The 26,785-nt window shown below is 45.1% G+C and overlaps 3 protein-coding genes across 5 annotated transcripts; 2 read left to right on the plus strand and 1 right to left on the minus strand.

Moving 5' to 3' along the window:
* The first annotated feature begins 88 nt into the window (after positions 1–88).
* Positions 89–6,352, plus strand: GLOD5 (glyoxalase domain containing 5). Its single transcript, XM_031594395.2, has 4 exons — positions 89–1,352; positions 2,632–2,782; positions 4,291–4,446; positions 4,640–6,352. Exons 2-4 carry the CDS (start codon positions 2,639–2,641, stop codon positions 4,790–4,792), a joined length of 453 nt encoding a protein of 150 aa, XP_031450255.1. The 5' UTR covers positions 89–1,352; positions 2,632–2,638; the 3' UTR covers positions 4,793–6,352.
* A 1,568-nt stretch (positions 6,353–7,920) lies between these two features.
* On the minus strand, positions 7,921–13,776 carry LOC116229463 (cis-aconitate decarboxylase-like). 2 transcript variants are annotated; one of them, XM_031593937.2, is made up of 6 exons: positions 13,648–13,776; positions 12,998–13,052; positions 10,496–10,683; positions 10,240–10,332; positions 9,754–9,959; positions 7,921–8,976 (listed from the first exon to the last, which is right to left on the minus strand). In XM_031593937.2, the coding sequence occupies exons 1-6, from the start codon at positions 13,666–13,668 to the stop codon at positions 8,058–8,060; spliced, it is 1,482 nt and encodes a 493-aa protein (XP_031449797.1). In that variant the 5' UTR covers positions 13,669–13,776; the 3' UTR covers positions 7,921–8,057. The 2 variants fall into 2 exon arrangements, with proteins under 2 accessions (XP_031449797.1, XP_090006269.1); XM_090150143.1 differs by lacking the exons at positions 12,998–13,052; positions 13,648–13,776 and adding an exon at positions 11,964–12,258.
* A 345-nt stretch (positions 13,777–14,121) lies between these two features.
* LOC149916000 (uncharacterized) lies at positions 14,122–26,308 on the plus strand. Of its 2 annotated transcripts, XM_090150022.1 has the most exons (11): positions 14,122–14,146; positions 17,775–17,935; positions 18,253–19,707; positions 20,513–20,605; positions 21,155–21,259; positions 21,926–22,035; positions 22,508–22,702; positions 23,891–24,053; positions 24,857–25,022; positions 25,171–25,265; positions 25,851–26,308. In XM_090150022.1, the coding sequence occupies exons 2-11, from the start codon at positions 17,779–17,781 to the stop codon at positions 25,934–25,936; spliced, it is 2,625 nt and encodes an 874-aa protein (XP_090006148.1). In that variant the 5' UTR covers positions 14,122–14,146; positions 17,775–17,778; the 3' UTR covers positions 25,937–26,308. The 2 variants fall into 2 exon arrangements, with proteins under 2 accessions (XP_090006148.1, XP_090006147.1); XM_090150021.1 differs by lacking the exon at positions 14,122–14,146 and having other exon boundaries at positions 17,439–17,935.
* The last annotated feature ends 477 nt before the right edge of the window (positions 26,309–26,785 follow it).

The following is a 26,785-nucleotide window of genomic DNA, read 5'->3' on the forward strand; positions in this document are numbered from 1 at the left end:
GACCATTTTCTAGCCCAGATGTCAGGCTCCTTTTCCATGCAGTCTTCCCCAGTGAAGCCAACCCCTCGCCCTCCCCTGACCAGGATGACCTTGTCCATACCTCTTCTTACAAATGGGACTTGTTGTTCTGTAAATCAGACCATCTGATTTACTTCTAATGAATCTGGATGCATACCATTATCATGCAGGTCTGTAGTAGCACAGGGTCAGGATCCAGGACAACAAGGCCCATAGCCACGCAGAGGCACATCAGGGCCTGTGCTAGAGACCAACAACAATATGTTATCACTCAGAAAGAGTTTTAAATCCCAGAGCTGAGCTTCCATTGGCTCCTGGGCCCATAGATGTGGGTGGAAGTCCCAGAACAGTTAAAGGCTATTAGCGCCCTCAAAGACTGGTCTGGCCTCAATGTTAATATTATCGGCACCTGTAAGAATTGCTTTAATTAAAAAAAAAATAGGAATTTTCACTTGACAGTGAGGGTTTGTAAGTCCATCTACGTATGTTTGTCTATCTGTCTGCCAGCCAGTCCCACTATAGCACTGTTGAACCTCTTGATCATGCCATCTGGAGTAGATAGCAGAGCAGAAATTGCAGAGATACTTAGGTCTTACAGGCTTCAGACCTTTCAAAACTCCATTCTATTTCTGGCTGATTCATTTTTTGTAGATTTCTAACTCTGCCTCTGGCCATAGAGGTCTCCTTTGGACAAGTCTGCTTTCACAAAGATATGTCCAAAAATGTGTCCAAAGCTGTGCTCTTCACCCTCAGGCTCCTTTGCTATTGCTTGTTGCTCTACGCTGGCTGGTAGCATGACACCTTTAGCTCAGAGTTTCACCTACCAGCTAGGAGCACCTAGGAGCTTGCAGCGCTCCCTGAGAAAGTGAATGTCTCACAGGGTGTAAGGCCTTAGCACATTGAATGATATAAAATAATCCTGGAGGCAAAGAGGCAGGGAAAGGAGGCTGCTGCAGCTGCTTGCCATGGCTTCTCTAGTAACGTTCTTACTGTATTCTTAGCAGTATGCCACCCCAGTCTGAGCTCCAAGCTCCATAGCGTGCTTGAATTTAGCACATGAACACAGCTTTCCCTACTGAAGGGAAAGGTAAGTTGTTAAATACTCCAGGTATTTCAAGCAAGTCTGTGTGGTTGGTGTTTCCCAACCTTCAGGTCAAAGTACACCTCTGCAGGGAGCAGTGCTCAGAGTTCCTGTTTCCAAGCACTTTTTTTTTTTTAATTGTCTTCCCCTTTCTCCTGTGACGTGTCTCCTCGCACTGCTCAGCTCCAGGCAGCAGGAAAAGGACAGTCGTAAATCCAGCACCAGCTCGCCCAGCTCTCTGCCTCTCCTGCAGGTACTCAGCCTCTTTTTGCAGCCTGATTCCCTTGTTGCTGAGGGGCCAACAAGCTTGTAGCTCACAAGGGACAGGAAGGTCTTGGGGAAGTTTGCTGCAGCTGGGACAAAAGGGCTCATGCAGCTGAGGAGCACCCAGGAGAACCTGCTGGAAGGAAAGGGCTTTGTGGGGGTTCAGAGTCCAGGCAGATTGGAGGTGAGGTTGACAACGACTAAACGCCATCTGTGACAAGAAGTACAATGAATTCCTGTGACTGCAGGGGTGAGATGTCCTGGTGAAGCTGTGACTGGTTTTACACTGTCAGACATGGCTTTGTCAGCCACTTCCCATGTACTCTGCTACAGACGGGCAATGCCAGATGATATGAACTCAGCATACAAGAAAAAGACAAGTCCCATTGCCAACCAAGGCTGTTGAACTCCCTGTATCATCATGATGCATCTCCATGAACCACTGGTATCAGCTTCATGCACTGCTTGCTGCTGGAATGAGTTTGAAGGCAAAAAACAAGGCAAAAAGGGGTCAATGTCATGGCTTATTTTCCTAATTTGTGCTTCTTGATGCTGCCTTTGTGTTAACAGGTTTACTTGCCATCAATTTATTTCCCTGAGAGGCAGCAGGAGATTTGGGCTTCCCTTGCACAGTGGTGTAGATGGGGAATGTAGTGAGGGTCTCAGAAAAGTGAATTGTCATTTGTGTCAGGATTTGGGGCTTTTTGAGAGAGAGAAATAAATAAGCTGTTAGCGATTTAAAGGTAATTTGACTCCATTTGCTATTGTCACAACTCTCCTAGTTTCCACAGCTTGGTTTTCTACAGGTAAAATCAACCAAAACTGAAACAAAATGAAAATTTCTCATCCCTCAAATACCTAATCAAGCTGTCAGAGCTAAATCCATTTATTTTCCATAGTGTGGTGCAAAGATGTTCCCAGTCTCTGGAGAGGACTCCAGAGAGGGTGGGAGGGAAGTTTCATACACATGATCCATCCCTAGTGCACACAGGGTTCTTGGGGAGCTCAGCCATAAATGAAGTGATCAAGTTAGTTCTCCAGATGTGAAGCCAGCCAGGGGATCTGACATATCTTACCAGAGCTAAGCAGGGGTCTGAGCCCCTTCTAGAGGGGAGAATTTATTGCTTCTGTACTTGTGCCACCTGCAGGCCAGAAGAAAACCCAGTTGTGCTCCATTCACGGTTCAGTTCACAGCTGCCTTGATCATTTCCCTAAGCAGCTGGATGTTCCTAACCTTCATTTTTTGTGGTTTTGCACTCTGTTCCCAGTTCTAAGATGATGTCCTGGAAGGAGAAGAGTATGAATCCACCCCCGTGTTTCATCCAGCGCCTGGACCACCTTGTGTTGACTGTTAAGAGCATTGAGGACACTGTTGCCTTTTATTCCAAAGTCCTGGGCATGGAGGTGGTAACTTTCAAGGTAACAAGGGCCAAGCAAGTCTTGGGTCTCTAGGACTTGGAGTTGCAGTCCTGGACTGGTGCCTGGTCCCTGTGGTTCTAATGGGGGATCTGAGTCATTTCCATAGTGTGGGGATGGTAGAACCAACATAAGATGCAGACTATTAAATCCTGAGTTTCAGTAGGGTCAAGCTGAGTCAAAGAAAGATTCAAACCACACTGCAGAAGGAGCCAAAGTGACCCCCCTCCCCAAAGAAAAAGAGAAATTGTTATTGAAAAACAATATGTAAGATTGAAGAAGACCACTCAAACTCACAAAGCTTCTTTGGAATCACAGAATGGTTGGGTTGGAAGGGAACTTTAAGCCAACCCAGTTCCAACCTTCTGCCATGGGCTGGCTTTCCCCCACCAGCTCTGGCTGCCCCTTGCCTTGAGCACCTCCAGGGATGGGGTATCCTCAATTTCTTTAGGCACCCTGTCTCAGTGCCTCACCATCCTCTAAGTAAAGAATTTCTTCCTAGCATCTAACCTAAATTTCCCCTCTTTTAGTTTGAAGCCATTTCCCATTGTCTTATCATTATTATTATACTGTGCAAAAAGTTAGTCCCCCTCTTGCTTATAAGCTCCCTTTAAGTACTGGAAGACCACAGTGAGGTGTCCCTGGAGCCTCTCTTCTCCAGGCTAAACAAGTACAGCTCCCTCAGCCTGTCTTCACAGGAGAAGTGCTCTAGAACTTTGATCACCTTCATGAGCCTTCTCTTTAACTTCTCCAACAGCTCTGAATACTTCATGTGCTGGGGGTCCACTGGCAAACTTAAGACAGGATAGCTAACATTTTCAGAAAAACACCAGTGCATCTCTTGCCTAATCATAGGGCAACTTGACATGTTTTGACTATATCCATTGCACCTCATTAACTCCAAAACCTATTTCATTTTCTCCTGCTCCATCAGTCCCCTTAAAATCAGTTCCATTTACATTCCAGGGCTGCAGTGAGCAATGATTTGTTTTTCAGGTGGCACAAATAGCAACTCATTGCCTTGCATTTCCACAGAGCTTGGCACTCAGTTGCTATGTAAGCTTGCAGAAATCTTGACCATCTGCAAAAAAAAGAGGTGCTCAAACCTCAGTGTCTTCTGACTGCCTCAATTTTGTTCACTCTGCTGTTCTCAAAATGTGCATTACCATTATTATTATTATTATTATTATTATTATTATTATTATTATTATTATTACTATCTATCCCACTACTGTGGGACAGGCAGGATTCCCAAAACTGAGCACTTGTACCATCAGATCTTGGAAGTATTTACATGTGGCCAGGGGACTTTATTGGGTCACTGCATCTGGAGGGATGTTTTGGAGTCTTGCAGCAGCCACTTCTTACCCTGAGTTGTCACAGCAAGAGCCCAAAGTTATCGGCATTACAACCAAATCCCCAGGACTTTCAAGACTACACAGCTGAGGGGATGCTAAAAGCTTCCAGTCCAGGAAGTCTCATTGGAGATTGATTCTTTTATCTGGGGACAGGAAAATCGCAAAGCTTTACGTTTTGGCAACCAGAAGTTCAACCTGCATGAAGTTGGGAAGGAGTTTGAACCCAAAGCTCGATGCCCAGTCCCTGGCTCTGCAGATATCTGCCTTATCACAGAGGTATCCCTGGACCATCTCCTGAGTCATCTGAAGGTAAGGAAGGCTCAGAGTAACACAAATCCTTGTAAGCCTGGGAGGCACTAAGCCAGAGCCTCACAAGTGACATTTTTAAGGTCTGTGCTTTGGAGAACGCAGAATTTTCTCATGCAACAACTCATATTTGCAAGACTGAAATCTTTAAAGATTCCCTTGAGCATTAAAACCCTGCTCTTATTTTTCCTCCCAGGCTTGCGGAGTGAACATTGAAGAAGGTCCTGTGGTCAGGACTGGTGCTGTGGGTCCAATAACATCTGTATACTTCCGAGACCCTGATGAGAATCTGATTGAAGTTTCTAAGTACAACACAGATAAGAATGAAGCCAGTGGAGGGGAACCCTAACCACGACCCATTCTCTGCCTGTGTCCCAGTAGGAAGCCTGATGCAGGTGTCAGCATTCATTTTGTAAACTTAGAACAAGGCTTAACTACCAGCTAGAAATATAGAACTGCATGAGAGCTTTCCCAAGACAAGATCAGCTCTGGCTTGCTGAGATCTTACCTCTGGATATGAATCATAGAATCATAGAATCACAGAATCCTTAGAGTTGGAAGGGACCTCTGAAGGCCATCTAATCCAACTCCACAGCAATAAACAGGTACACCACAGCTAGATCAGGTTGCCCAGAGCCTTATCCAGCCTCTCTGAAAGTTTCTAGGCATGGGGCATCAACTACATCACTAGGCAACCTATTCTAATGCCTCACCACCCTCAGTGAAAAATCTTTTTTTCTTATATTTAACTTAAATATACCCTTCTACGTTTATAAATCAACAACGGTTGAGATTTCATGCGTCCTGCTGAAACCCACTGCCTATCTAGGAACTGGGGACTGAGCTCCAGTGTCTGACATACAAATTGCTCACAAGACTGAAGATCTGTGTGTCATACTCAACCGTGTATTAATACTTGAAAAGTGACAGAGTTCTGTTCGTCTGGGATGGGAGCAGTCAGCAATGAGATATCTAGCGTTACACATCCTCCTCTCCATGCAGCCACCTCATTGCTGACTTCTCCCATCCCAGATGAACAGAACTCTGTCACTTTTCAAGTCCCTGCAAAAATCAGCTGAGGGAGTCTTTCACTGTGCTAAGGGGACAGTGGTATCAGGCAAAGAAAATTCTAAATTGGCTCCACTTTCAGCCCAGCCTGGTTGTCTAAGACTGTCACTATCTGAGTTTCCTTCTTTCTTTAATTCCTTCAATTATTGAAAAGCATAAAAGAACAAAGGGGGGTTACTTGGGGTTTTTCAAGGAGAGCAGTTCCTCAGATGGCCACACTGCGGTAGTAACGTTATCATCAAGGAAACAGTGCTGGAAGACAGAGTGAACTTTTCTGACTTCTAAGTCAAAATCACCTCTAAAAATGAAATAATCTGCGAATTGAACTTTTGAAAAATAAAAAATTTCTGATGGCATATCCTGTGAAGTGTATGATGGAAAAAAACCCCAAATCTTAATAAATGCAGTGCTTCCCATTACCCAAAACTTGCGTCAGTGTCAGGAGAGAAAGCAGCTTGCAGTTCGGATCAAACCACTTGTGGGAATGAACGATAAGCTTTCCCATGAGATATGGAAACTCACCCTTTGCTTTGCCCGTGGAGAGCAAAAGCGGACCCCTGGGGATGGGGACCGCTGGGAACGGGGACCTCGGTCTGGGAGCCCCGGGGCAGCGGCCGCTCTCCAGGGTGCTGACGACTGCCAGGAAGCGTCACTCCTACCGGTCCCGCTCCCCAGCTCCACAGCTTCTCCCTGCCCAGGCTCGTGTTCCAGCCCAGCCCCATTCACTCTGGGCCTGAGATTGTCCTCAGTGACTGCTTGCTAGCAGATGACCTTCCTGGCTCTGTGCTGGAAGTGTTTATTTCACTGAGCTTGTGACTGTGGATATGTTTGTGAAGAAAGGTCTCCTTTTATTAATTTTATTTAAGTGTACTTTTTCTTGGAACAGCAATAGAAGGAAGGGCAAAGGATATTTTCTTACTCAGCTGAAAGAAGAAGTTATAAATGTTGTTTGTGTCATATTAATAATTGAATTACCCTCGGTGACAAACAAACTTGCCCATAGTATCTACAGACCAATTCCTCTCAGACTGAAGGCTGATGACAATCAATGATCTCAGCTTCAGCTCATCTCCTCCTAGCCTCTGCTAGCCTCTGTTGCTTTCCCCTTTTATTTCAAAGCCATTCTATTGTATATGTTTGAATTAAAACTGAAAGACTACATAATGTGGCATTAGATTTTTATGCAAAAATAATAAATAAAAAAAAAGAATTCACTTCATTTCTTTATTTGGAAAGATTCAGAGTAACTATGCTAGACAGTATGAGAGGATTACATTATGAGTGGATTACATCAGTTGGGCAGATATTTTCTTCTGGCTTGGAAGTTCTTTGCAGAGTCCACTACTAGCAAGCTAAAAATGAACCAGCCCACATTCTTTCTTGCCTGCCTAGTCCCATCTCGGTCCTCTCAACAGAAGACAACCCTGAATTTCCCAGCAGGTTCTGTATCTACATCATGATCATACTGGAAACAAGTCCTTTGGATCAGCAGTCATAGTATTTGTTTGATGTGCATAGGAATATAGTTCTCATCTTGCTGCTCAAAAAGAATTAAATGTAAGAATTCTTTCAGTGAATGGTTACTCAGGAGTACAAGTCACAGATTTTACCACAGCTAGAAAGATGATTTAGGGTTTCCTCTTTATGTTTTCTCCCCTGTCAGGGAAGAGAAATAGGAAATTCCCAATGTGAGTCACAGCATGCTTGTACCCAAGTGACAATCCAGAGCGGCCATCTCTTCAATGACTACAAAGATGACCTCTGAAAAGCTAGCTCTGATAGGTGTCTGGGTGATCGGTCCAAACCCACGAGGGATGATGTGCCACAGCCCTGTGATCACCTTCAGGAAGTGTAGGATGTAAATGTAGGACTGATGTAGCATTCCTCAATTGGCTGCCTTTCATTCAGATAAGACATAGAGGCTTTAAAGTCATTTAACCATTCCTTCTACATAGAGAAGTGACAACAACTTCCTAAACATTGGACATATTGGAAGGTTTTGCTGGAAAAAAAACAACCAAAACATCCTTCTCTGCTTGAGAGCTTTGCAGGCAGGGCTGTTTACAGTAACTCTGATAGATTTTTCATCTGTCCAGTACAACTATCTAATCATGATCCAAAAAGTGCTCAGAGGAGCATTAAGGAAAGCACACATTTTGCAGCTGAGTGTCCTCCTCTTCTCCTCTTCCCAGACTCAGCAGTTAGGCATTTTATACAGAAATAACCTTGAACACAACTTTAAAAATATCTGGACTCTCCTTTGTAGGGAACCAGCTTCAAGACAATACCCCAGGATTTTCATAGATATCCATGGGAGTTTTTGGCATCTGTAGTCGCTTTCAGCTACTCAGAAACAACTGAGTCAAATTTAATCTGTGTACTTATTACAGACACACTTTTTGCCTCATGCACTTCTTTGATACTAACGCATCTACTTTGACTTCAAGGGATAAGAACTTTCCTATCACTGGAAAAGAATAGTAAAGCACCAACAAAGAAAGGAATCAGTTTCTCTGAGATAAATCCCTTGTCAAAAATGCATTCTTTCACAGGCTACAGGCCAGATGGGAGCTATCTGACAGGTTCTCCAGATTGTCCACCATAGTGATGATGGTTTCTACCTTTTCTTCTGGAAGCACATGAGAGGCATTGGATCGAAACTTCTTCAGGAGTGATTCCCTGCTGAGAGGCTTCCTCCAGTGCCCATAGAAAGTGTCACATTTGCCTGTCAGGATGTCCCCACTCTTCAGGAGCACTGCCACCTCTCCGTACATTTTGTCAAAGTTAGCCACATTATCTTCAGGGTGCTCCACTACCACTTTGTGGAGCAGTTCCCTCAGCTCCTGCCGATGGATGCTGCTCTCTGTAAAGGAGCTGAGGCCCACTTCTCCATCCAGCAGGGCTGTACAGGCATTGAACTGAAAGGAGTGTCTGGCCTCGTGTTCTGAGTTGGGGAAAGGCCTATTGATGTACTTTGACACTGGAATCTTCAGCACAATGGTACGGATCAACGAGGGAGAGAAGGACCCTGCATAGTTGATGAAGAGGTTCCGAACGGACAAGGCAGCATCCACCACCCAGTGCATCCCCAGGTGGGCTGGGAATCGCTTGAAAGCAATATCCTGCTTCTCCAAGAGGAACTCATGACGCTCACTTGGTGTGGGCAGTGGTCTGGGTTGATAGATGCTATAAAAAGCACTGAATCCAGAGCAACCAGAGATATCATCCAGAATGAAAGGGTTAGCTTCCATTCCTCGGGCAGCCAGCAGTGCTGCTTCAAAGCCCAGGCGGGTGGCATTCCCAATATGCAATGGCTTGGCTTGTGTGGCAGCATTTGCCATGGGTGCTCCTGCGAGCGAAGCAGCGATGCCCAAGGCATGGGTACACTGGGTCATGCTGAGAGACAGCAGCTTTGCAGTGGCTGCAGCACTGCCCATAGTACCGACTACTGAAGGAGGGTGGAACCTAAAGGGGAAATTGCAGGTATAAGCATGGAAGTGTCAGTGGAAACCAGCCAGTGGAAATCTCTCATGGATCTGTGGTGGATGGGGTTCACCTGACTCAATATTTAGCCATATGCAGACTAAATGTCTGCTTGAAACTTCACTGGAGAAAGAAGAGTAAGATTACCATCTCCAGAAAGCTTTTTTTTTTTGTTCTCCCTAAGAGGTGGCATGACTTGTGCCCATATTGCTAAATTTTCACCCAAAATTTCACTCTTCCATGCAAATAAAGTGTCCTTATGCAACACGCCCAATGGCAACATGTCCTGGTTGATGTTCTCCCTGAAACTGCACCAGAATCTCAGTCGTCTTGGTGGTTATTTTGGAGGAAAGATCATTGAAGCTCACCAAATGAACATGAGATAAGTGGTGCCTCGTTAGCCCTGGCAGAATTGGCCTCTGTCTCTCAGCAGAACTTTATCCTCATCTTGAGTTCAGAGGGTCTTAGAGTGGCATTTTAAAACCCTGAGCAAGCCCATGAACAGACTCACCAACCCTCTTCCCAGCGCTCACTCTTTGTGGCCATGTTGAGTCTTCGGGGAAATATGGTTGACCTCTGCTTTTGTTTGAGAACTGGACATTTCCCCAGAGGGCTTGGTACATGGCACTGAGCCTGTAAAGCTGCATGAGCTACCACAGGGAGCCGCATGCTTATGCTTGTTTTTGTTCCTGAAATTACTACACCATGCTCTAGCTCTTACCACTCACACCAGTCTACTAGGTAAACAAAAAGATTTACCTTTTGGGAATATTGTAAGCCTCAGTGGAGAAATGCATGAGCCTTCCTTGCACTTCCAGGCCCACATTAAATGCCAGCAGGAAATCCAGGCCATTGGGTTTGGAGTTCGGAGGTAGCATCTGAGAAGCTGCCAGCAGAGCTGGCAGGACAGCCCCTGATGGGTGAGTAGCAGGGTGCCAGGTATCATCAAAGTCCATGGAGTGAGTCTGTCAGGCAAATGTAGATAAGAACATGATAGTGGAGTGGGTGAGAGCTGAAGGGATCCTTGCTAATATCACTGAGGCTATAGCAACTGCCACCTGTCATGCACAGATCTCTATGGTTGCTGGTTATTCCCCTCTAAAAACAGTTTGCAAGACTACAGAGCAAACCATGACTGCTTGGCCTCCAATGTCCCTCCAAAGCACCTAGAGGTCTTCCTGTAATACTAATTAGTGTTTTGAAGGCGCTGCAAAGCAGAGTTTCTCCAGGAAAAGCCTGCCTTACCGCAACACCATTAGTGAACGCAGCCAGAGTCGGGGATAGCTTCACACCAGGCTTGCCATAGACGTTGCTCACGGCAACTGAAGAGTACAGCTCCTGTGAAAAGGAGATTCAGATTAGAGTCTTGAGTGAAGAAGGGATTGTATGATGCCCTCCTGCAAGGCAAAGTCCACACTATCCATGAGATAAGGTCATGGTTGTGCTGATGGGGTCACAGTGGGGGCCACACAAATACACAGTAATACGAAGCTGCTCCTACCAGGCAGTACTTCAGGGCAATATCAAACACATGGGTTGTGCTGCCCACAAGGCCAACACCAATGCTGTCAAGGATCATCCTCTTGCTTCTGTGACGGACGATCTTGGACAGGTGCTCAGGACGGACTGCGTGGATAAAGGAGGCAAAGCTGCTGGTCACGGTCTCCTCCGGAGCACTCCTGGCCACCACTGCAGTACCAAAAGAGAGAAGAGGGGGTTAAAAGTCTATGTGACAGGTAATGACAGCTCACAGCTCTTCACCTTTTGGTCTTACTGAAATTAATGAAGAGGAAAGACAGGTGGAGAGTGCAGGATGTGGCCAGAATGTCCCTTGGGTCACATAGCTGCAGCTCTGGGTTGCTCCTCATGTAGTTTCAAGGGGGTACAAGTGAAGGACATCCAGGCCTCAAACACATCCCCCCACTTGGGCTTCAAGCAGCCATCTTTCAGGGGTGTCAGCACCCCCGGATGTGTCAACATGTCCCTGTGTCCGCCAAAAAGGCAGAGCAGGTGCCCTGCTGCATTACCAGTAGAACCCATTGAGAGCTCATCACATAAAAGAAAGCCTAAACTTCATCCCAATTATGTGCTACAGTTTCCATTATTTTTGCCAAGCAGCATTAGACCCCAAGCCTGGATTTTTCAATAAGCTTGGTCCTATGAGGAGTGAGGAGTCTGGACTCAGCCAGCAAGAAAAGTTCTTAAGCCCTGTGGACTGAAAAGGATGCTAGTGCTTAAAGAGAAACATAACTTTGTATATCCTTTCATTATTCGGCTCAACATATCACAGGATTTATAGCCTCTGTTTCAGAAGGGCATTAAACCAGAAGATCACCTGAGATTGGTACTCAAGGGGAAGTTTATCTCCATCTCTGAAAATACCTTTGCTGTTAGATAGGAAGGAACACATTCAACTTCCCACGGAAAAGTTACTGTCTGTATTTATGACCTGTAAGATAGATCTGGGCAGATAGCACTGACTATTGGCACTTTATACTTGCAAGTCACCATTTCCAGATCTTTGAAGGTGTTACATTTCTATGGAAAATATCCAATTTGGAACCATTTTTATTTCAGTGACAAATTGCTTTATTTTGATGAATTTATAGAGTTACAGTTATTATGATCCACTATAATTTATAATATCACTATGAGAGTTCACATGAGAGTAGGAAAATGTGCGTGCTGGTATGATAGATGCATTTATACAAATAAAAGACAAATGAAACCAAATGAAACCAATACATGAAAAAGTCAAGATGAGTGAATCAAGAAAATAAAAACACTTTCTTTCAACACCTTAGAGGAAACATCATCAAAATCAACAAGTACACATGACACTATATTTTTTAAACAGAAATTTTCCCAATTAGACAAAATGACCATTTCCTAATTTCACTAGGATGCATTCATTCTTAAATGTCATGACTACTGACTCACAGTTTGCTTGCAGTGGTGTTTGGACTCACCTAGAGCCGGGGAGTCTGAAATCCACTTGTAAACACAGCTGAGAATGTCATCATTGCTGTGACTCACGGAAAAAAAATCACCCCTTGCAGCAGCTCTGCAGAATGGATCACTATAGGAATCTGTACCACTCAGCAGTTTGAAAACCCTTCTGCAGACCAAATCAGTGCTCTCCCTGTGGGCATCTCCCTTACACTGCAAATGGGAGCACCAACGCCCTTGAGGAGGGGGAAACTGTGAACTCCAATTGGATTGGAGAGGCTGGAGGAAAATCTGCCGGAATTGCGCTGCACCCATGAAATGTTGTTTGCTGTTTTACTGTAATCAATTACTCTTTGTCACTGTGGTAGTGATATTTTTTAACCCTTCAATTAAAGACACTTAATGACAGCAGTGTTTTCATCCTGCTATGACAGCCCTACTGCAGAACTGAATTAAAAAATAAGACTCTGTTCCAATAAAACTCTCTGAGAGCAAATGGATTTGCATAGATTATTATTTCTGTTGTTTCGAGTGTTTGATGTGCCACAAATTGCATTTATTCATTAAGAACTCATTCAGATGGAAGTTAATAAGTGACATTTATAACAGACCAAGGGGCTGCACCACCCAGCCATGCTCAATTTGTCTGAAGAGGGAAGCTGTATGCAGCTGTGAGACAGGGAAAGTAATCAGAGAATCTCTTCAAATAACACTAAGAGCAAGGTCAGATGTGAGAAAGATACAAGAGAAAACACAGGAGTTAGGAATCTATGCAATGACAGCTACAATTCAAATTTCTTCAATTTATGGCCAAAGTGTAAGAATTTGGAAAGTCTGGTTCTCAGCCAGTTAAAGTCTCTGTTTAAGCACAGGGCTAGTAATCAACATTTTTATCATTTGTTCCACTCAGGGCAATAATCAGTGTAACGAGACCCCCCCGAGCACACTTTATCTTCCAAGAATTTGAGAGAATTAGCTCAGTATACTTAGTAAGTACACAATTATCTTGAGATGCTCTTTAAAAAAGGATAGGGTTCAGCAGGCAGATACAAACCGTGAGCAGCAGTTTTATGCACTTGCCGGGAGCTTGCCAGGAACTTCTGAGATTTCTAGAGTAAAGACAGAGAAAGATCATTTGTCACCCAAGCTGCCTGAACTTTTTCGGAGCCGTTTTACTGGTTGTGCCTCTAACATGGCAGTGGAAGACACAGATCAAACGAGCGGATAAAGCTCACTTTCAGAGCTGACATATTTAAAGGAGAAAAAAAAAAAAAATATTTTCCAAAGCTCAGCCCGGTAGGGGTGCCAAGAACAGCCAGGGAAATCGAGCAGTGCAGTGGAAGGGGCACACAGACAGGCAGATTTGCCATGGGATCCTCCTGCAGCCGTGAGCAGGACCAGCTCCGAGCGGGCAGGAGAAGACAGAACCGCACAGCACATCCCAAAAACAGCAGCCCCACCACGGCACCATGCGGAACACATTTGGGATGTATAAAAGAAGCAGCCATGGAAGGAAGGGGTTAGTAAATGTGAATAAAGTGTCTGTGAAAACCGTCTGGTTTTGTCAATATTGGCACAGGTTCCCATTTAATGCCATGACAATTTTGACCACTCTGGGAACTGCCCGGATAGTGACAAGACCTCCTTAAAGTGAGAAAGGAAAGATCGGAGATGGATAAGTTTTGTACACAAAATAGTATTTACCTGCAAAGTTAAGAAGACCATTCTGGTGGCTGCTCCCACTGCTTAATGCCCAGCTCTGCGCTGCTCTATTCGAGGGCTGGGAGAGGTGTTCGTCTGAAAGGTGCTTTGGTGTCAGGGTTTATATATGCTTCTGAAAGGCAATTTGCTTTTTGTTGGTGTGTTTTTTTTTTTTGGTTTTTTTTTTTTTTTGCAACTGAATTTCAAGTGAGATGACATCAGCCTCTGGGGACTAAGAGGGTGGGGGGAATTGATGAGGAGGGGTGGTTTTTCTCTGCTAAACAGGAGGGAAACCCCTTTGGTTTCAGGAAATAATAAAAGATTTAGGACAATAACTGACAAAGTTCAAGGAAATTCCTGTCTCCAAAATGCTACAAGTGCCAATATGTGAAGCAACTGCCTGTAGGCTCCTCCTCCAGAGGAGGACTATAAAACTGGTACCTACCAGGAAATGAGAGGGACAAGACCATCCTCCCATTGAGCTGAAGTGTCACCAAACCAGGTAATCCAAGCTGCACAGGGAGAAGTGTGGCATTGGTGTTTCTCTTTCATGCTTTTTTTTTTTTTCTTTTTCTTTTTTCCTTTTTTTTTTTTTTTTTTAATAATACATTTTGTTGTATTATCATTTGGCTGAATCGTTTCCTAATTCTCCTCCTTGCAAATAGCCAGCTATGTGATGTTGCCAGCCATGTTCATTGAGATCTCACTGCAGATCTGAAATGTGGGCTGGGGCTTCCAGGGAACATCGGGGACTTTCATCCCCAAATGAACTTCTGGACCATGGGTAAATGCCACAGCTTTGTTCTCTGTCCAATAGTGCTTCTTGGGGACATTTAACTTTCTGCATACTCTGTATGGGATATCAGTTTGGTGTGGTTCATCTCGTGTTGAAAGCCAGGTTGAATTTTTTACTAAATACTTACGAGACCTTGATCACTGCAAACACAGCGATATCTCTCAGGCAACTTTGTGCTGTTTTCCACCAGATGAAAGGCAGGGCTGTAATATTTATTGCAGCTGTGTAGCCTTATAGTGCACTGTTAATCTTGCTGTGTGTTTATCCAAAAGGCATTGCATTTCATTCTTTTAACATGCTTATCTTGAAAAGACAGTATTTTCTCAGAGCTACATAAACGTTGGTTATCATTAATAAGGTGGGATGGAAAACCAATTGTTAAGTGCCACTGGGTGTTTGAAAATTTAATGTTGTTCTTATATATATATACCCAATGGCATGCCAAGCCTTGCTCCAGCCTTCCATGGAGAAGATGTCCTGACACCAACATATTCCTATTAACTGTAGACAAGGAAAACAAGCACGTGCAACAGAAGTTAGTGTTGAACACAGGTGCAAAGCACAGGTATAAAGGCAAGGTGGAATGGGGAATCAGAGCAGAATGGCCTTTTCTGGAGGGCATGATGGAGATTTAGTGTAGGGGACAGGGTGCTCTGAGGCTACAGCCATGTGGCATGGCTCAGAGGCCATACAAAGAGCAGAAGAGCAGTGGTTGAGGCAGGACCTCGCCAGCTACTCCAAAACTAAGGCTGGAGCATGCCTGGGGCAAGAGGGAAAAGGAGAGAAGGTGGAGGAGATTGGTGGCTGCGGCTTTACTCTTGCTGCCCAAGGATCATCCCAGGCTGGGCATCCATTCAGTAAGCCAACAACTGGAAAGGCCTGGCAGTGCCCCACTGATCCTCATGGTTTCCTGGGCAGTGGCTATGCTGGCTGCTACCCTGTACAGGGAGCTCTCAGACAGCAAAAAGGGATTTCCCATGTTCTCCTCTGCCACCATACCACCCTGCATTGCCTACACCATCCTCACCTCAAGAGCTACACTGTGTGAATCTCAAGGAAGGACTTGATCCCTCCTTTCTCTGCTGCACCAAGCAGGGAGCAGAGGTGCTATCCATTTTCTGTGCTGAATTGGAGAAGCTGGTTCTTACAAAGTGCTGGAGGAAGCAGCTGTATAGCAACAGCACTGATGAGTGACTTCATTGTAGGCACAAGCGAGGCTTGGGCATATTTCAAAAAGAAAACACCACTGTTTCCTTGTTTCTCCAAGTCTTGGTGCAGCCCATTACTGATGCTGTTACCACCGAGATTAATTTGGTGTGTCCTTATGGTGCCTGAAATGAAGGGAGGAGGTTATGGACTTTGCCTCCCAGCTGCTGAAATGTCCATAAGGCAGGGAGCACACGTCTGTGTCCCCAGTGCAAGCAGAGCAGGTCTGTAGCTGCTTCCAGCCCCAAAACTTTCTTTCACCCAAGGGAAACTCCTTCATCATCCTCTTTTGATATCTTGATCTAAATCCTCTTCTTTCCTTTCCCTTTATGCTGGTGTGTCCTGATACAGCACATTCGGGTACTTCTCAGATGTCCTACAAAGGAGAGCACTGCAAGCAGACGGAAACAGCCCTATGGGTTGTCTTCCTAAGCCTTCCAAAACCAAACTTTTGCAGGCTCTAAAACTGCTACCACGGTTAATTACACAAACCAAGTGAGTCTGCAAATAGGAAATCATTCCTCTGAGCCAAGCAGCCACCCAGCCAGCCCATCTCCCTCCATAAAATCCTTCTCACCCTCCTCCAGAGTCCAATTCAAAACAGAGTGCCTAGAAAGTTGCTGTCTGAGCTGCTTCAGAGTGAAACATCTGGAGGAACTTAATATCGTATCCCTATTCCAAATATAACCACTGAAACCAAGCTGCTCGCTTGTATCAGAGTGCCTTATAAAATGTAAGAACCTCATGGAGTGCACAGGTGGCTGTTGATCTGACGTTTCTGAGCACACATCATTTCTGAGGGACTCCTTCAGGTCAGTAATTCATACCAGCGTTTGATGTTACAAGAGAGAGTTCCTTCTGCAGCACTGTGACATGATGCAGCTTTCTGAACTGAAAAGCCCAACCTCTAGTGCAAGCAAACAATCAAATGAATTAATTGTTCCCCAGAGATGGGACACGTTTCCTCTCCAAATTTCGTGAGAGTTTAATTTGTCAAATCTGTTCAGAGCTGTTAGGATTCAATATGGACTGTTTACCCTTCTTTCTTCTTGTGAAAATGGCATCCTTTAAGATAAATAGAAGAAAGAAAAACGTTCATTTTTCAATAAAACAAAAGAATTCAGAAGCCACTGATATTTGCAAAACAGTGCCTATCTGCCCAGGAAAACTGTGTGTTTAAGAGCAGACACTGGGATTCAGGGTCATTAATATTCACACAATTGTTCTTTGGGTGGTGCAGAATCTGCTCCCTTCACTCCTCCTCACTTCCCGTATCAACAGGAGCTCTGCTTTCTTTTCTTTCCAAAAGGTTTTTTTGGAATGGCTGAGAATGGAATACATCACCTTCTCCCTTTCCAGCTCATTTAGGTCACAAAATATTCTAAAAATACTGAAAAAAAAGCAAGAACATTACTGTTTTATTTTCATCCTTGTTTCCTAACAAAAACCTCCAGAGAGCAAACTCCAGCTCATGGTACCCAGGAGTGCAGAGGAATGGAAATGTGGGGGCTGCTTACAAATAGACGAGTTAATGGCAGAAGTATGAAGGGTTTGAAAATAGACTATTTAGTCACTGGGGTTTTAAGAAAGGGATGGAGCTGGAAAATTCCATCTGGAAGGGAGACTGTGTATGTGTGTGCAGTGCCTGCCTGTTTGTCTGTAACAGTGGATAAGAAATGTCCTGAATTGGCTCAAAAATACTTTGTGGGTTTAATCTGAATGTTTGTTCATTTGTGTTAGGCTATTCATTCCTCTCCATCTCCAGCAGCCCAGAGAAGAGAAGACTGGAACCATCACCACCACCTGCAATGCTTTGGGGCACCTAAACATGTTTTTGCCAGAAATCTTTGTCGCCTAAATAGGTTGTGTGTGTTTTTTCTGGATAGGCCTCTGGAAAGTAGGCACCTAAAGTTGTTCTTTGAATGGAGCCTTTGTCCCATGTGATGAGGAGGGAGGCATGTTGGAAACACCTGAGCCTGTCACCAGCTTCTCCCTTTTGGAGCAGGGGCAAGGCTCTGGACTCTGGCTGAGTGCCCAAGGCCGAAGAACTCTGGTCTAGACGCAGACACATGTGGAGAGACGGTGAGGTTGCGGGGGTGACCACTGACATTGTTGTTTTGTCTGAAAGGGCCATGGTGAGCACGGTGGGTTTTGCAGCTGTCTTCTACAGTGAGCCGGCTGTGCTGGGGCTCCTGGCAAACGTCGTCAGCGCCTTCCTCCTCTGCCTGCAGAACTTTGCCACAGCACACACAGGCCTCAGGCCGCAGGGAGCAGAGGATGTCCTCGCAGGTGGGTGACAGTGCTCTTCTGGGACACCCCTACCAGGAGTTTGGTCCAAACCCTTCATATGCCATTCCCCAGCCTTCATAGATCCAAACCAGACTGGTGCTCCTGGCCCCGCTCCTCCTGCTGAGCATACCGAGGGGCTCAGTGGCTGCGCAACAAGGCTCAGCACAGAAATTTGTCGTCAAGGTGGGAGCTGAGGAAAAGATAGAGGCCGCAGGGCTTGACACAAACGTCACTCGTGGGATCTGTGGCGGGATGTCCCTAGGTGTTTGGTCTTCCTGTGGCTTGCTTCCCTCCTGATGTCTTGCTGTGTCTCTCAGGTGTCCACCTCATCCTGATCGGAGGCTTTGTCCAGCTCCTGGCAGGATTTCTTGCCTTCCGGAAGTATGACCACCTCGGAGGTGCAGCCTTTCTCACCTTCTCTGCTCTGTGGAGTAGCTATGGAGCCACACGCATCATTTCAGCTGCTTATCCCCCCTTGCAGAACATAACACTATCCTCGGGGAATGCCAGTCAACTCCTGTCCTCCACCATGACACACCTCTCTACCAGCCAAAGTGCAGTGGCAGGGCTTGTGGCCTACATCTCCATTTCCTTTATTCTCTCCTTCTGCTCAGCTACAGTGAATTACATCATGCCTTTCATATTTGGGGCCATTGCTCTTGCCCTGGTGTTTGAAGCCGTTGCACTGTTTGGCCAGTGGGCCCTAATAGTGTCAGGTGTCATTGAGCTTGTCATTGTCCTGTGTGGGTTGTATGGTGCAATGGCTCTTCTGTTGAAGGGGATCACGCAGCGGTACATCCTTCCAGGCTTTGGACATCCACTCTTCAATGTCTTGCTACTGGGGTCAGCACAGAAGAGCTCTTCCAAGGCCATTGGGGAAGAGAAGAAAAAGAATACAAAGTACGCTGAGCCAATGGCTCTAGGCAACATCTGTGACACTGTCTCTCCATTTATATTTGCTTTTTACTTCTTTGGGTACATGAAGACCTTCTGTGTTGGAGCAGCGTGGATATCCATAATCTCCAGCTGCCAGCTTCTCTCCAGCTTCTACAGCTATCTCAGGGGTGACGTCTACTACACTACGAAGTTTGGTGCCCACAGCCTCCTCTGGCTGGTAATGTCTTGGGAAGAATTTGTACTCACCACCTTCCTGGAGCCAGGCAAAGCTCAGGAGAGCAGGCTGGGAATGTTTGGAGGGTGGTTCTTCTTGGTTGTTGCCTGCATGCTGTTTCTGATGTCAACCCACAAAGACACCCTGGAGATGTTGCAAAATGCTTCTTTCATCATCCTCACGTCTGCCTTCATCCATCAGATCCCAGTGTCGGGTGCTTACCCATTCCTTGGAGCTGCCTGTAGCCTCTGCACTGCTCTCTCGTTGTATGCCACTTTTGCCAGCCTTATCAATTCCATTGGGGAGAAGGCTTTGATTCCGGTTGGCAAACAAGCTATGTCCAGTTCAACTCTTCAAACCACACTGATGGCTGCCAAAATCTGCTTCACCAGGTCCAAGAACTTCCCAAGTGGCACCAAAGCAGAAGTGCCAGATGCATTGTTCTACATCTGCAATGGCCTGGCAGCAGTCTCTGCCATCCAGGGTACTCTCAGTGACCCCAACAGGCAGCAACTCTCCATACCCTCTGTGCTCATCCCAGGAGCCATAATCCAGCTGTACATCTGCAGGATCCAGGTTCAAGGAGGCCGAAGGTTTGGTTGTGTTCTCCCATTCTGCTATGCTGCTTTTTGGGGAGCATGGACCTGGCTTCGGTTTGCAGGTAACAAAATGCCAGGCTTTCTATTTTGCTGTCCCAAAACTAAGGGATGCTTTTAGGAAAATTCTGTTTGATTTCTTCTGTATAATTCCTTCTCCCAGAAGATTTACACAAAATTACCAATATTTCTTTTTGTAAAAAAAAAAAAAGAGGGAATGGCCAAACAACCTGGCTTATACTCATGCAATTAATTGCCCTTGATGCAGTCACTTGGTGCTCTAACAACTACAGGAGTCTGAATTATGCCTTTCTTTGATCCCAACTGAGGTAAAGATTTCCCTTCTAAACTGTTGTGAGACAATATTCAGATTGCCCCAGGACTGTTATTTCAGAATAACAGTTCAGTAGACACTTCTTAGGTGGCAGAAGATTCCAGGTTCTGCATTTATGCTTCAGAAGCCTGGAGCAATTCATCTTAGCTGCTTGTAGACATGGATCAAGATCTCAAAATGCCTGAGCTTTATGAAGCCTTATTCAGCACCATGTTCAGAAGCATTTCATATGGCTTCCCTGCTAGGTCCTATTGAAATGAGTACCTCTGGGAAAACTGATAGCTATTTCCTAAGAGGCAGGAAGCTATTAGTCTTTGCAGCCAGATTTTCTTGTCTTTTACAGGCTGGAAGTAAAATCATCAGGGTTTTTGATAATCATCCCCAGTTCTTTTGTTAATACCTCAACTAGTTTCACTACAGATATAATAGGTTTCAATCCATTGGGATACTTCTTAGCAGTCACTGTTGAATAATTTGAACTGCAGATATGTCATTCTATTAATGGCTTGCTCACAACAATTCTGGTCCTATTTCAGGCCACCTGATGAACATTGGTGCAGGGAACAGTGAAGGGTTTACTGCTGGTGCTATTGCCTTCTTGGTGCTCAATGCTTTTTTAATGATTTTAGGTAAGTCTCAGTACCACAGATGATTGACTGTTGTGGAGTGTTTGGGGCCAGATCACTGTTCTCATCTGTGGCCACTCTGTGGAGGAAACGCACAAGAAAGGGAGCCTCAGCCTCACCAATTAGGCAAGAACTGAAATGTTTTGCCCACAGCCAGTAACAGAAGCTGAGCTGGGCTTAGAAGAAACAGTCATAAGGGAAAGGAAGAACATTTCAAAGAAAATAAATGGTTCAAATGAGGTGAAAGTGTTAGACGGACTGGACCACTGGCATATAACCACAGTCAAACTCCAGCCCAGCTGCTGTAAATCAGCTTCTTCTTGGCTGTCCGATAAGTGTTTTCCATGTGAGCACAGAGTACTGGCAGATGAACGGCTTGGCAGTTTGTCTCCTGAAAGCCAAGGGCTAACTAAACCACATCCATATCTCTGTGAACAGGGAAGTCGGATTGGATACAATTAAGTTCATTTATGAACTCTTCTGTTGTTTCACACACATTTTTACAGGCATTTCTCTGATGTGGGTCAGTCCTGTTTATATTTCTTTCCACAGCTTCCTCTTTTAACGTGGTGCTTCTCTGCATGACCCTGGCAGTGGAGCTCCTGACCATTTGTTTTCTGCTCTTCACATTGGAGATCCTCCCTTTGCCATTTGAAAGTGAGTTGTAGGTGAACTTGGTCCTCAAACCTTCACCCAGCAGGTGCTGTGAGTGGGTCTCTCTTTGGGGAGCAATATTCTGTATCAGTTCAGTATGGAGAAAAGCAAGCAAGCAAAAGATTGTGTGATCTTCCCCTAGAAGACTGAGTATGTACAAGCTGCAGATGCTGAGCCTTCTGGCTCCATGGCTGCAAGAGGAAATGTTCCTTCTTATCACCTGCAGCTCCTTGGGCACCCTAATAATCATCTAGTATGGCAGATACTGTTGAATCAAGATGAACTCCTGAAGTTCTGTACAGTTCTACTTTCTAGTAGTTTTTCGGTGAGCCAAGACTTGGAATGAACTAAATATGCCATTGACATGAATGGATCTAGTTCTGTTCAAATTCTGGCTTTGTAGCCAGTGAGACTGATTTGAAATTATACATAGTGCTTTAGAAAGATGTTTTTTTAGAAGGTTTTCCACCAGCAAATTAAAAAAAAATGTCAGGTAGACCAGCCTGGAAATGCCTTGAATTTTTAGACTCACAGATGTGCTGGACTGTAAATGTAGTGTGACAGGAAAAGCTGAAGTAAGTTTGCAATTCTGGGAAGACGAGACACAAAAGAAAATAAAACTTTGCCAGCACTCTTCCTCCCTTTGACCCTCTGTGGTTTGATTTTCAGTTGTAATGTTATGCATCTTCAGCATCATCTGCTTCTACGGAGCAACAGCATCACTTGCAAACAGCATGTTTGGGAAGGACCTCATGATGATGGGACCCTCTCTGCTCACAGTAAGAGATGTTTTGCGTAATGGTGTAGCTTCCTTGCTTATAAGAATATTCCAAGGTATTCAGTTTTGCCTAGAGGAGTGCAAGTTTCTATCTCCCTTTCTTTGACCCATTTACTGCCATTTGAAATCCCTCACAGTACTGCTGTAGGAAGATTTGAGCTAAAAACAAGGTACTTTCCATTAGGAATAATGTGTATGGAAATGTGGAGAAGAGGCAGGGACACTTACAAGTTTAATGTCACCTGCTGTAGGTGAAGCACACCTTAAAGTGCTGCCTCTGCCCTTTGATGGCCAAGAGAGAATGGCACAGTGAGATGTCTACGTTCAAGGAGACCAAATCATAGAATCATTTGTGCTGGAAGGGACCTTTAAGGGTCATCTAGTCCAATTCCCCTGCAACAAACAGGGACAGATCATCTCCTGTATTTCATATGTTGGCTTATTCCCACGCTAATGGCTTTGATTACTGCCAGGCTGAGAGCTCTAAGAAGAACACCGAAGATCCCCCACCCTGCATCTGCCCCAAGTCCCACTGTACCAGTGGCCTGAGGACCATCGCTGACTTGCTGAACACAGGGGCAGTGTGTGGGGTCCCAACAGACACCGTGTATGCTTTGGCAGCCTCCTGCAGACACCCTCAAGCCATTGAGAAAGTCTACAGAATCAAGGTGTGGATACAAAACTGACTTGTTACTTGGATACTGCTGGCATCCCATAGATCAGTAATGTATGCAAACAGAAATGGGAACCCCTTTTTCCAAGTTGTTCTGACTCAGAACTGAGCAGGTAGAGTCTAGCAGAGCTTCATAAATGCCATGGACCATTTTTTTAAGCTGAGCAACTGGCAGGAAGAGCATTTGCTGATTTGGGTGTGTAATTTGGGAATTAGCAACTTTCTGCTTCACTGAAGGGGACAAAACAAAAACCCAATCTTGAACAGCCCTGACACGTGTCCTAAATGGGTCCAAACCTGTATTTGTCCTCTCTGCTTTATGAAGTGCTGAATCAAAATCCCAGGTTTAAACTTGCCCAGACTTTGGGAGACATTCAGTGCTGGAAGAAGACCCAAAGTTTGCACCTTAAATACATCTTTTGCAGCCTGGCCCCTTCTGTTCTCCATGAGGCAATTTCCTGGCTAGCCTGGAGAAATAAGCATAACAGACTATCTCAGCTGGCACTTAGTGTGAACATCAGCAACAAAGGCAGTCTTTTCTGTCCTGCTTTGGTGCCAATGCTAACCTTCCTTGTCAGTGAGAGAATATAAACAGAATGTAAATACATGCCCAGTTCCTTAGTCATTTGGCCCTGATTCAGTGATGTCAGCTGAGGACTGAAATGACACTGCTTTGTGAGCTCTTTTATTTTCCTTCCATATCATCACTCACTTTATAACAAGTTTATGTCAAAGCACCGAAGAACTAAAGAAGTGGGCACATAGATACCAGTTTCAGGGGGTTAGATTCCCCTTCCACTATCCTGTTGGGTTTTCTCTTGATTTATACCAGTGATTCTGTGAAAATCAGGCCTCTGATGTATAAGACATTAAAAACACTGATAATGAGGAGAATGTTGCCCTGCCTGCATTGGTTGTGTCTGAAGCAGGGGAACTGGGTGCATCCTGCCAAGATCCTAAGAGCAGTCTACTGTCCTCTCTCTTCTTCAGTTTGCACATGCAGATTGAGCTGTGGCACAAATCACAGCATGCAGTCCCCTCCTCTGCTCAGTATTTTCAGCAGAGATAGTGCCTTACTTGCTTGGAGCCTGTGGTCCCTAGGCAGTATACAGAGTAGGACTCCAGTGGGCTTAGATCTTCTTGATGCAGACTTTTTTGTTTCTGTTTTTTTTTGGTTTTGTAGGACAGGCCTCAAGAGAAGCCCATCTGCATCTTCATTTCAAACCTGGATCAGCTGCGAGCAGCTGCTCCCCCCATCAGCCCACTGCTGTGGGAATTCATGGAAAATGTTTACCCAGGTGGCGTTGGCTGCATTATCAAGAAAGGAGAGTGGCTGAAGAAGTTAGGTGAGTTGAACAGGACAGCACCTTTCATGATTTCAGCAATCTGTACACTCTCTGAGATGTCAAGGGGGAGAGCTTCTGTTCATTTTACCCTGAGAAAATACTTCTTACACATCATAGTACGATGTTTAGCGTAGGATGTTAAAGCGCTGGAATGACTCATAGGCAGTGACAATCAACATGATGGTCTCTTTAATGCAGTCAGACTCAAAGAAAGGGAGGCTCATCAGCCTGGGAGGGTCACATCTTGCAAGCTCATTGCTGTTAGCTAGGAATGAGCAAGCCCTGGGTGGAGGATCAAAAAGAGATGAGCAGTCCAGAACAGAAGGATGTACTTGGACTCTTTTCCTTCCTGACATATGGACTAAGAGGAAACACTGTGAGAAACACTATGATTCGCACTGAGACTTGGTTCCTGGGAATCAATGGGAATGTTAGAAAACAGAGAAGCAATAGGAGTTATGCATGCTAACCTGGTGGAGGTGTGTGGCAAAGGGTAGGGAAGGTGGGAAACAATCACAAAGAATTTGATTCTTGGATGTAGGTAAATCCATTATCTATGAAAAGAGCTATGCTGGTCTGTAGCCACTGAGGTTGTGAGATTTTCCCTTCTGATTCTTACTGTTCTCTTAGTCCCAAAATCTTACAGCTGCACTCATGGATTTCTGATCAAAGATGCTGCTTTTCTGAAGTCTTGCCATTTTATTTGGCGTATGGAGCAGAGTCACTTGCAAGGAGAGTAGGCGGTATTCCAACAATGCCTTGCCAAGTAGACCTCTTCCAGCATCCTCTGTTTGTCTTTCAAGGAGTTGGAGAAGGCTACAGCAGAGTGGGAACTCAAGACAGTATAATGATCAGAGTGCCTGATCTAACTGTCCTGGTGCACCTCATTGACATGACGGGGCCTCTGGCAATCACATCTGCTAATCCTAGTGGAGAGGTTGACAGCACACATCACGACATGGTCATCTCGTGAGTACCCTGTTCACTGCATTTCTACTGCTCTGCAAACCACCCAACAGGCAGGCAGCCATCATGATTTGATGCTCCATATTGAGAGGAACTTCAATGTAAGGCAGTATGAGGTACCATGCAGCTTTCTTTCTTCTTTTCCCTACAGGCGTCTTGGCCATAAGCTGGAGGGTGTTCTCTGTGATGGAGAATCTGATGAAGTGGTTGCATCAACTGTGGTCAACTGCACAAGGATTGATGAAAGTGAGTGTTAGAAGCACCTTTCCAGTAGTATATTCCAGGGTTGCTCCCATTCCTTTCAGTAATATCAAAATGGCAGCACGGTGTTCTCAAAGAGTAACAGGTCTTGTGTGCTCAGACTTTCGCAAACATGTTGACAAAAGATGTCTTTGGAAGGCCTCTGTTTTGGCAGAATGAGGCAGTGAGAAGCAAAGCTATGCCTCAAAATTTGCCTTAGAAGAGAGAAAATGCTTCAAGTGCAAGGGTGAATGCTTCTGAAAGGAAGGGCATACGTTCCTTGCAGACCATCAGAATTAAGGTAGATTAATAGGTGTTCATCCACAGCAGTGTGGAAACGCAAACTGTAGTCTTGTTTGCTGGCTCTGGGTTATCATTTGGGTGGGATTCTTTAGTAAAAAACGGAACTCTCAAACTCAGCACTGTGTTGGTGGATGTCTTTACTTTCCGACAAAGTTTATTATTTGGAGGCACTAAGCATCTAGATGGCTTTACTGGTTCAGTGTGTTTCTTTATGTTGGAACATAATCCCTTTTCCTTTCTTTCCCCCTTTGGGGACTATCCTAATTTTCTCATTCTTGCTCTGGGAAGGTGGCATCACCATCTTGAGAGAAGGCTGCATACCAGCAGGCAAGGTGATGCAGATATTTGAAAGAGTAAAGAACAGAGCAGTCTGACACCGAAGAAAACCTCCCCTGAGCAAAGGAACAGTATCTACTTTCACAAGAAGACATGATGAATCCCAAACCTCGCTGGAGCACTTGGTCTTGTGAAAGCCATACCTTCTCTAATCAAGCACTTACCTCCTTGGGAAGCAGCAGCACTTTCCCATCCAGTGTCTCTCCTGGGAGTGTTCTGTGGCTATTAATTGTTTATCTCCAGTAAGTGCCTGAAACCGCTGGGAAATCTGCCCACAGAGTGCCAGCAGGATCAGGAGCTGATGCTGCACTGCAGGAATTCCCAGAGTGCCAGTGTTTCCTGAGTGCCTTGGACTGCGGACTTCATGCTTGCTTGTATACTTCCTTCTACAACACTCAGATCTGTGTATTTTAAACAGCTAAATTCAACTAAATAAATCTTCTTTTTGGAATATAAGGAAAAGACTTTGGCTTTCACTTGCTTTCCACCAAACTACCCATCCTCCAAAAACTGCAAAACTCTACCACTAAGCGCTAGGAGAAGAAATAAATATTGGAAGGCACACTCCTGACAAAGGGTGTACAGTGAGTTATTCACCCCCTGCCCTGCCTTGGCATCCTCACAGCCACTCCCTGCTTGGACCAGGACAGTTTCCAGCTGGTCTTGGGGTACTTAACGCAGAAAGCAGCAGCTGATGTGGGCCCATGGTAAATGGAGGCTGAGGGGAAATCAGGGAAGAGGGGAGTTCACTCTTAAAGAAGACAATCCTTATAAAAAAAACAATGGGCTAGGGCTCAAAGACTGGCTTCAAAACACAGATATGAAATTCAGATTTGGAGGGTTTCTGTAATGTTTTTCCCTGTACCAGAAGCAGTGTCCAAGCAGCA

The sequence above is a fragment of the Phasianus colchicus genome, chromosome 14 (genome assembly GCF_987193195.1).
Source record: "Phasianus colchicus chromosome 14, bPhaCol1.hap1.1, whole genome shotgun sequence".
NCBI lineage: Eukaryota > Metazoa > Chordata > Aves > Galliformes > Phasianidae > Phasianus > Phasianus colchicus.